Below are 10,536 nucleotides of genomic sequence, written 5' to 3' on the forward strand. Positions count from 1 at the left end.
GCTTTTCTTCTTCCTCCACTTATTTCCCTAGCAATATTAAAATCCAAAAGGTTGCTTAAAAAAAGGAGCAAAGCAATAGGAGAAAATTTGCCAAATTCGTTCCTTAAAAAAATTGGTAAAAAGTGGGCCCACTTTCTGATTATATTCCAAATTTATACCATGCGTTAAAAAGTGAGACTCTAAGTATTCCTCCCCCCCTTGCCTTACTCAAGCATATCTCTACCCACACATTCCTCCAAGCAACCAAACTAACAATTCTCCTCCCAAGACGTTCCCTGTCAGTCTATCTTTTGCCTCGTCATTTCCTCTCATCCTCATCCAAGCAACCAAACGAACAATTCTCCTCTCCTCTCCTCTCCTCTCAAGTCGTTGCTCCATCGGTCCCCATCCCCACCAACTTCCCATTAATTAGCAGCCATCAAAATGCTAAGAAATTATATTTTTTAAAAGCAAACAAACGGAAATTGGAATCCCTTCCACCACCTCGCAATGCTGATAATTGTCTAATGCACCGAACGAATATACCAGATTTTAGACGCTGCCTTGTAGTTGTCGCTCTCAGCAAACGCTTTACCCTGCCTGACGGAGCCGGCGGCTTCGAGCCGCCAATAATGCCACGGCGCGAAACCGACAATAATGTAGCCGGTGGCTCCGTCTGTACGCGTTAAGAGCCAGACGCAAACGGCCACGATCGATTCAATCTTGTCCAGCGCGACTTCTAAAGATATCGCAGTTACAGATCATCATCAGCTAAGCGGCGTTAAGAATCCCAAATTAAAGAAAAGCCAGCGCGGTAACTGCTCGCACGTAAGCCGGGAAGATACCCTTTGGCGCCCTTCGTTCTCCACGTTTCCTCTCTGTCTCTCTTCTCTCTCTCTCTCTCTCTCTCTCTCTCCACCTTTTGCCACTTTTGCCGTGGAGAACTGGGAGGAGCTAACAATGGATTTCTTGGAGGAATTTCTACTTACTGCGCTGATCTCCGTCCTGCTCGCCTTCCTCTTTGGGAGCTTCTCCGCCGACAGGCCAGAGGCGGCATCTGCCGCGGCGGAGGATTTTGAGCCCCGGCCGAGGGCCTTGAATCCGATCCAGGCGGAGGAGGTGGAGGGGAAGTCGTCGGTCGTTGCCCTTGGTGAATCCAATTGCACGGATGCCGAGGCCGTTGAGGTCGAGGAGGAACGATCGGATGCGAATGGATTGGAAAAGGACGGGGTTGTTGTTGGATTCGACCGCAAGAATGAAGAGTTTTTTGACGGGGTAGTCGGGAATGGAAGAATTGAGGATGATTTAGCGGAGCCGGGTGAAGCAAAACGGGCGGAGCAAGTCGCGGAACTGGGCGGCGAACTGGTTGGAAACAAGGAAGAGGCGGGGCATGTTGACGAGGGTAATTGGAAATCGTTGCTTCAAGGGGAGGATGAATGGGAAGGGATCGAGAGAAGCGATACGGAGAAATTATTTCGAACCGCGAGCGAGTTCGTCGGCAGCGAGGTAGGTGGAGAGGCAGTGTCGAAACTGAGTAATGAAGTGCAAATGCAGTTGTACGGACTGCATAAGGTTGCGACCGAAGGGCCGTGCAATGAGCCACAACCCCTGATTTTGATGATGTCTGCTCGCGCCAAATGGTACTGTGGGATACTTGTCGTTACTCTCGCTCCCTCGTTGATTTCTTCGCGTGATATAATTCGTTTTAGTGCCATTGCTGACTGATCTGGAATTTTGTTTTCGATTTGGATCTTGTGAGTCCTTTGCGAACTTTGTGGCAAGTAGGCATTAGATGCATTACTCTTGCTGAATTTGTCTATAGCACGAAATGTTGTTTTTTTTCTGCTGCTTCGGTAATCAATGTATTAGCGTTAGGCTTTAATCGTATTTTATTTTTGTAATGTTAGAACCAGGAGCTGACCACCACCAACTGTAGGTATAGGAATAAACACTTACACGTCCCACGGGGTTATCCGGAGTGGTTATTGCGTAGGAGATTGCCTAATGAGATCGTGGGTTCGAATCGCGGGGTAGTCAGGGCGTAAATCTCTAGTCCCCATGTCCCTCTTCCCACTGTGCACTAGTTTCTCCGGTTACCGTGATTAACCTCCCTCGTGATGGCCTTGGGCAAGGTAAGGCGGGGGCGCTGGGGGCGAGCGTTATCGCCTTTTGCCCAAGGAATAAACACTTACACGCCCCTTAGTGACCGACAGATGGCTAGTACATGGATTGTGGTTGCCACGAGGTTTGGAGATCAATTCCTAGCTAGTAGCTAGGTTACTATCCTTTCTCATGTACTGGTCACTGTTCAGATTAATAGTCATTCATGATTTACCTCTTTTCTCATTGTCTGCGGACGGATTGTGAGGAGGCGTCTGGGTGAGCATTATCATCTTTTGCCACCATGCCACCCGGAATAAACACTTACACGTCTCCACGGGATGCCCAAACGGATCAATTCCCGGCTGGCGCATGTCTTCGGGAAAAAAATACTCCTCTCACCTCCTAACCAACTTGGCGGTTGACTATAAGTTAACTTTATGATTTACCTCCTGTTATAGAAACTAGGGGCGAGCCTGGGATGAGCGTAATCATCTTTTGCTACTAAAAGCATAAGTAGTTACACGCCCCCAAGGGTATAGCTGAGGTGGTAAGTGGATGAAGATTTACCACTTGAGGTCGAGGAGTCAAACCTCGGGACTGGCGGGGCATAAATTGGGGCATAAATCTCTGCATCCTGTATAACTCACCCCTATCCACTTATCTCCTTAGTCACTGTGATTTACCTACTCCATGGTCCTGAGGCGGGCTGGTGGAGGCATGGGGGCGAGTGCTTCGCCTTTTTGCCACCGGAATAAACTTTGACACGTAGCGTATGACCTTTTGCAGAAAAAGAATAAACACTTAGGGTGCGTTTGGTTTGCCCCATTTTTATTTTCATTTTCTGAAAAACGCGTGTTTTTCATTTTTTAGAAAATGACTTTTCCGCGTTTTTCGTTTTCTTAGAAAATGCTCTCTCATTTTCTTAAAAATGATCGTGGAAAACGCAAACCAAACGCGTTTTCCATTTTCTCTGAAAATGAAAACAGAAAACAGCGTAGAAAACGCAAACCAAACGCCCCCTTAGAGAGGCAGAGGAGCTGAGCTAGCCACAAGATAGATATCTTTGGAGGATTAGCTTCCTGAGAATTCCTTCAGTACAAATGAAATTCATCCCTATACAGAGACCACCTCTAGGAAATCTTCTCTGTTTGAGCAGATAGGGGGCATCATCACCATTCCCAAATGCACGCACTGTTAGGCTAGTTAATTGTCGTCCTTCTGAAAACTGGGAGCTGCAATTGTTACATCTATGCGAATGCTGATAGGTGGATATCTGGGCATCAAGATTTGTCAAATTTATTTTTTGTTCAAGTGTATTTCTCCATCTTGATCTGAACAGGAACTGTGTTTAGCCAAGAGTTCAAATTGATGATAAAGTAGAAATTCATGCTGCTGCATGGAAATTATTCTTTTGGTCATAGTGAATATTTTTGTCATTTGAGCAAATTCTAGTGCTTCGTTGATCCACTGTCAATGTGCTGGGAAGCCACCTTTTTTCCCTCAAGAAAACCACTGTTCTCAATCAGATATCTGATTCTGCTCTCTATTTCACTGCAAGCATATTTTTGGCATGTTTCATTAATTATGCATTACTGTCTTTAATATTGTATATATCATCATTTTTTGTTTAGCAGAATAACAGGAGATTGAAGTTCAGATATGCCTTATTTTTTAGTTCAGAATTTTATGCATGTGATGAAGTATGCTCTCTATTGTACTAGGTATTCATGGCAGCAACTAGGAAATATGAATCCAGAAGCTGCTATGGAACACTATATCAATCTTCTTACTGAAAGTATTCCTGAATGGATGGTGGAGACGTCCAAAGTAATTCAGACACAAACTTTTTTTTATTAACTTTTGAGGTGAGCTAATGTACTATGAGTTCATAATGTAGGTGGAAGACAAAGGTCATGATGCCAATGATCCTCCTGCAGCAGATGTCTTGAAAATAGGTCATGTTGAGCCAAAGTCCTCTCAATCTAAATCTGGAACTGAAATGTAATATCCTTAATCATTGCCCTATAGTCTGTCAGTTGGATTTAGAGATATTTCTTATCAGCTTCTTTGTTTGCACCGTAGCATCAGTTGAATAATGTCATGATTTGCAGTGTAGAAAATTCGTCATCTGCAGCTGTCACTGAAAATCTAGAGGCAGGTTCCCAACTTTTAAAACAAGGTGAGTATGTTCTTGACATTAATTCCTGGAGTATAAATATTATAGATGTTTTTGTAGGTTGAAGATTCAAGTTTTGATAAGGACCTATATAAGTTGTTAATAAGGTCTCAGGTTCAAATTCTGTCTTTCCAATGGTTTTAATAAGGACCTATATGAGTTGTTAATCAGCATGAGAGAAATGTTTCTATAGCTCATTTGATTAATTCTACGTGCACTGAAGAATCTGAAAGTCTAGCCATTAGCTAATGGGATTTAGGTTCCCAACACCTCAACGTAAGTAGCTCATTAGATGAACGGTGGCACTTTCTATGAAGGAAACTAACTATGATGTTAGAAAGGAGTTGAATGCAGGCTGTGTACCTGATTTTAGGTGTAACAAACAGCTTGCTGTATGTTGCCTGTGTTATAGCTCTATACCTGATTTTAGATGTAACAATCCAGATGCTGTATGTTATCTGTCATATCTGTATACCTGATTTTAGGTGTAACAAACAGCTTGCCATATGTTACCTGTGTTATTTTTGTGATATTATACTGTGCATAAGCATATACTTAATTTATGTTATAACATATGAAAATCTTGTGTTACTAAATAATACAATGGAACGTTACTTTGCTAGTTGTAAAATCATAAAGCAATGATATAAGAACATTCAACATTCTCCTGTATGCTTCTGCAAACTATTGCACAGGTTCCTTCTCTCCCATTCCACCCCCCATCATCTTCTATATCTCAGCTAATTTGTGAGTTTAGCTATGAAAGAAATGGAATTGCAAAGTGAAAAGATATATTACCATTATTCCTCTTGGATACAACCTGGAATTTGAATAAATGGAGAATTTCTCTTACATATGGGTGAGGATCTAGATAATGACAAATATGTTTACTGGAATCTTGATTTTGCATGTGTTCATCTCATAGTTATATTGTTTTATCATTCATGGCCATATTTTTTAAGACACTCACTGCACCAACCAAATGGAGAGGAATGCATGAATTAGATGTTGTAGAAAATTAACACAATTTTGCACTGAAGTGGGTTAAGATGAGTCCTTTCCATTCAAAAGTGATTTTGGGCCTTTTCCACTTCAAAATTTGCGTATGATTTACATTGTCACGATTGAGCATCAACACTTGGTTTCTCCATTCATTCACCACTTAGTTTAGCAAATGCTACTTTTTTCTTTTCATTATTTTTTCTAATTGGTGTATCATACAGGGTTGGCAAATATGTTGCTTTTCACCCTGATCTCACCTACTAGAGTGGCATTCTGAATTTATTACAAGCTTGGCCGAGCATGTCTCTGAGGAATTAATGCTCGAGTTTCAAATTGGTTCAATGTATAGTAGCTTGCTGGTGGTGCACAGGATTATTATTCGTCATAACTGGTGGATTGGATTGTCTTTTAGTGCTTGTTAAGTACTTGAGGTTGTATATATTGTATATATCTAGTAAACATCTGCCAGTGGAACAAGGGCAGCTTCCGTAAAGATTGTTCGTTTACAGTGCTCAAACTTTCAATTGTGCTTATCAGAAAAGATTAATGAAGGATGCCTGTTGAAATCTACTCCACTGACTCTTGCTCGACAAATAAGATTCGGCACAGTTGTATTTCGAGTAGTTTCTTAACACTAACAAAAGAAAAAGTTCAATGGGGAACTTGAGTTTCTCGAGGAATCATTCTAAAATTGTTCTAGTCACCATGTTTAACTTTTAAAGGAAATGATGGTCTTATGGTGAAAAATGATTTCTAAAAGCTTTTGGACAGGTCACTTAATCAGAGTTATATTTCACCTAAAAATCCCATTGTTATCAATATTTATACCTCTCTTTTTAGGTGCAGTGCAGTCGCATTTTATGGAAATCGTTCACTAAATTAGAAAATACATATGACCTAAATGTGTTTTTCTTTTTTCTACTCTTTTTTTCTCTAAAATGATTATACGTTGACTCCTGGTGTCCTACATCGATCCCATAACTATTTGTAGAGAGTTAAATTAAAAAATCGAACATCCTATCAAATGAGACAATATTTCTACCGGTTTTATTAGAAATTGACCTTTGTCTATTTCTATATATCCATCCCGTAATGACTAATTTAATTATGTCCTAAATGCAACCTAAATATTCCTCCTTGCATTGATAAAAAGGGGCAATTAAGTTAGAAATGAATCTACCTCAATAATGATCAGAAATCTCATATTAAAGCACAATGTTAATCATCCTAATTAAAAATATATATATTAATAATTGCTTTGTCTAGTATAAATGAATTATATTTGAATAAATTTTAACTAAAAATCAAGACTAAAAGGGCCCCTTAAAAAATAATATTTTAAATTTTAAGGATTATTAAACTAACTAGTTAAATTTAAAATTGGCAATTTAAAAATAATTATATATTCTTTTATTAGTAAATGTTGAAGGAACATGAATACACATCTTAGAATCACATTGCATCATCAATTTTTTTTTTTTTTATTTCGATCATTATAATTTAAGGAACAATAATTGATGATGTATTTTTTTTTTTAAAAAATATTATCTTACTATTTTATTAAAAATCTCCCCCCTTTACTAACTAACTTTGGTGAAGCCTAAAATGAATTTACATTATTATCCTTTTTTCTATTCACACTAAAAATAATTCCAAGGTTTATTAGTAATTCCACAAGCGAAACAATCAGTGATCTAAAGTTCGAGACTCAGCTATTATGAACGAGATTTGGTGTATAGGGTCAAAAGTTATGTTAGATCAAATATAACTAGAGGTCTGAATATAGAATATGAATTACAATAAAAATCTATAATTTATCATTAATTTTGAAATTGAAAATCAAGTACGCATACGCAAACAAAATTATATAAATTTAAAATTAAAGTAAAAATCTTAATGACTTCATGTGTTTGGTCTAATCCGTAGCCTGCTGGACTCGCAGGTATATAAATTCCCTTTTGATCATTATGGTGTAAGCTACTGAATTTCAATTGATTTTTTTTCCCTTCTTTTGTGTGTTTTCAAACATGTTAGCTTTGTAAATGACATTGCCACAATTAAGGGTGAAACTCACGTTGAGTAAGTCATTACTCAAATCATAAATCACATATCACATAATCAGCATAGTGAACAAGAAAAACAAAAATGCTAATCTTAAAGTACACAATGGGATTTTTTTGTTGAAGCTTTTACAACTGGTGGTGTATATCTTATCCTCATTTGCTGTTTTGAGTAGGTGTTCGAAGCATTTACAAAGGATGAAGAGGTTGTTATCGAGGCTTTGTGTGAATTATCCAAAATGCTACCTATAGGTGCACAAACTGCAGATAAGGAAGATAGAAAAGCATTGGACAATCACCAAATTTACTTGGCTAGTTGCTCAGAAGGTGAATTCTTTTATATATACTTTGTTTTTTTTTTCATTTTCAGTTTTTGGAATTTGAAGGGGAGCCTTGGCGCAATGGTAAAGTTGTTGCTTTGTGACCAGCCTCTTGCAAAAAGCAGAGTAAGGCTGCGTACAATGAATCCTTCCCCGGGACCCCGCATGGCGGGAGCTTCGTGCACCGGGCTGTCCTTTTTTTTCAGTTTTTGAAATTTATGCATTTTATCTGATTTAACAGGTTCGAAAGTGGATAAAAATCTTTTGCAACAAGCCCTGGCTGATGAAAGTAAGAATACCTCTTCTTGCTTGGTGAAGCCATTAGAAGATGAAAAAATTGAAGTGCATGCTCCTTCTGAGCAGTCTACGGCAGTTTGCCAGAAAAAAACTGCTGATTCTAATTTGAATAGAACTCCAGAACTAACTTTGATTGAAACTGAACACCCAGAGAATGCTCCTTCCATAACTTGTATGAGTATTTCCAGACGTCCAGGAGTGCTGCATCGTTGCTGTACTGGAAATAGGTTGGTTTTTTCCATCTGAGCTGTGGTCTTTTCAACATTGTTTGGTTAACAACATATTATTATATTCTGTTCACTTTTTTTTCTTCTTCATTTTCATGAAAGAGTGATACAACCAGCTGAGCAAGTTGAGTGTAACAATGAAGGTAATGTAAAGTTGGTGCCTCACATAGGAAATGAATTGATTCCCCAAAACATTATAATATGAATAATTTAGATAGTTTAGTTTTAATTAACCTAATCAATAATTCAATTAATAATTACTTCCTAATGCACTTAGCAGGAACTCCATCACAAATCCAGAAATCAAGCAGTTCTACAGTTTGGTCTCGTCCTCGGAATAATATCACTGGACTTTCTTCCAAAGTAATTGATCTTCCAACTGAGAAGGTAATAATGCATGAAAAATAGAAAGACCATTTATTTATAGATTCATCTGTGTGTGAAACTTCCTCCAAATAATTACTTCTTGTTCATGTTGCTTGTAACTTTTTGTAGTGTTCTTACTTTGGTCCCACCAAATAATTTTTTTTACTTTCGGATTGTATAAGCCTACAATTGTTTCTAGTAGTAGTTATGTTGTGTTGCTTCTTGTAGGTTCCTCTTGGTGCAATCCCAACATGGAAGAAGTGCGCCATCCATGTATTCATCGGACATAATATCAAAAGCTATCAGGATAAAGAGAGACAATGCAGACTTTCCTCAGTGTGTGATGAATCTAAGCAGGGGGAGAGAAAATCATGTGCACTAGCAAACAATGAGAGAGCTGGGTCACAAAGTGGATCGAGTGGAATGGCTTCTGCTGCTATTTCTCTAGTGGAGAGGAATAAGCACGAAGGAAGAAATGGAATTTTATGTTATAGTAGACAGATGCAAGCCCAGCAATATTCTGGTTTACTGGATGCCAAGCAAAAACCGGTAATTTCTTGTTGTCATTGTTTTTGATTTCACATGTCCCTAATAGATTTCATCTTTCTTTTCCAGGTCTGTGACTTTCTTTCGTTGTCATCCGGAGGTGATAGTGTCCATACTGCAGACGGAGCGAAGTTTACTGGGCAGCTTCATTCTCCCAATTTGCATACCCATGTTCCTCAACATTCCCTTATGCCTTTTCCTTTCCATAGTTATCCATATGCCCTACCTTATTCAGAAAAGCTACTTCCTGTGGCGACTCAACAGGTAGACAAATAATCATTTTTCTATGAAGACATTTAACATTCCTTCTTCCTCTGTGACTGGATCATTAATCAATAAGCTTTTCATACTCTGTTTGGAATTCCGGTTGAGGCTTCCTGGAACTCAAATTGCTTTTTCTTTTCTTTTTGTGTATACAGGTGCAACTACAGGCACCACATTTTATGGGAAATCAATTCTATAGACCCCAGATGGATAGCGCCATCAGCAATATACAGCTTCAACAGCAGTATCAGCTGCAACTGCTATGGCAGGCTCATTATGCTAACTACCGACCCCCTGCAGGTATCGGTGTGCCACCGAATGAGCGGCCACACGACTCTTCTGCTTCTCTTGTCCAAAGTGCTCGGACTTCAATTCTCTCTCCTCCCCTTTCTGTACAGATGCAAGGCGAATCTTATCACCCAACTTTCCTTCGTCAACATCGTCAGCTTATTGCTAATGCTTCCTCATCATCTGCAAATGTAAAGCCTCACAAGAACCGACAATTGGGGACCCTGTTATGAGTGGCTCTCGTGATAGACACTCTCTTGGTGACAAATTTATCCAATAGGATGACATATCCACTTATCTTGTTCTTTCGAGGGCGGCCTAGCTGCGGTTTACAAGCACTCTCGATGACAAATTTATCCACTAGGATGACATTTCCGACACCTCTGTCTATATACTTGGCGAAGCATATAGGAAGCGAACTCGTCCTGATGATCTGGTTTTCTTTTGCATTGGTAAAAGAAGGAAGAGCCCTGTGTTCAGTGCTTGGCACTCCAATTTAGTTAGATTTGTGTGTTTCGCTGCACTTCGTGACGTGGGCTAGTAATATGGTGCAGTGATGCTCAAGTCTAATTAAATCAGATATTTGGTAAATATGTTAAAAAGTTGTGATATTTGTAGCGACATCTATGGGTAATGCAATGATAGTTACAATAGTAAGAGTTTTTGGGATATATTCAATTAAGAGATTAAATGATTTTTATTATTTTTTTAATGATAAATTTTTACGGAGTTAGTAGATTTTTATTGACTTTCATAGAATCTTATATAGTTATGAAAAAAATTTGATGAAGTTTTATAACTTTTTTGCAAGATTTTTATAAATATTTATAAATTTTATGAAAACTTGTGAATTTAAGGGGTGTATTAAATTTTGGGAAAGGTGGTGTCTAAGGGGGTGTATTTAATAT

The 10,536-nt window shown here is 38.7% G+C and overlaps 2 protein-coding genes across 3 annotated transcripts; both read left to right on the top strand.

Moving 5' to 3' along the window:
- Window positions 1-761: 761 nt before the first annotated feature.
- LOC122014915 (acyl-CoA-binding domain-containing protein 3-like) lies at window positions 762-5,830 on the top strand. The gene is made up of 5 exons (XM_042571435.1): window positions 762-1,619; window positions 3,804-3,909; window positions 3,980-4,083; window positions 4,194-4,261; window positions 5,482-5,830. The coding sequence occupies exons 1-5, from the start codon at window positions 940-942 to the stop codon at window positions 5,535-5,537; spliced, it is 1,014 nt and encodes a 337-aa protein (XP_042427369.1). The 5' UTR covers window positions 762-939; the 3' UTR covers window positions 5,538-5,830.
- Window positions 5,831-7,503: 1,673 nt separating this feature from the next.
- On the top strand, window positions 7,504-10,306 carry LOC122014914. Of its 2 annotated transcripts, XM_042571434.1 has the most exons (8): window positions 7,504-7,647; window positions 7,882-8,164; window positions 8,267-8,307; window positions 8,445-8,551; window positions 8,759-9,079; window positions 9,146-9,340; window positions 9,496-9,640; window positions 9,739-10,306. In XM_042571434.1, exons 1-8 carry the CDS (start codon window positions 7,560-7,562, stop codon window positions 9,795-9,797), a joined length of 1,239 nt encoding a protein of 412 aa, XP_042427368.1. In that variant the 5' UTR covers window positions 7,504-7,559; the 3' UTR covers window positions 9,798-10,306. The 2 variants fall into 2 exon arrangements, with proteins under 2 accessions (XP_042427368.1, XP_042427367.1); XM_042571433.1 differs by having other exon boundaries at window positions 9,496-10,306.
- Window positions 10,307-10,536: the final 230 nt, after the last annotated feature.

The sequence above is a fragment of the Zingiber officinale genome, chromosome 8B (assembly GCF_018446385.1).
Source record: "Zingiber officinale cultivar Zhangliang chromosome 8B, Zo_v1.1, whole genome shotgun sequence".
NCBI classification, from domain to species: domain Eukaryota; kingdom Viridiplantae; phylum Streptophyta; class Magnoliopsida; order Zingiberales; family Zingiberaceae; genus Zingiber; species Zingiber officinale.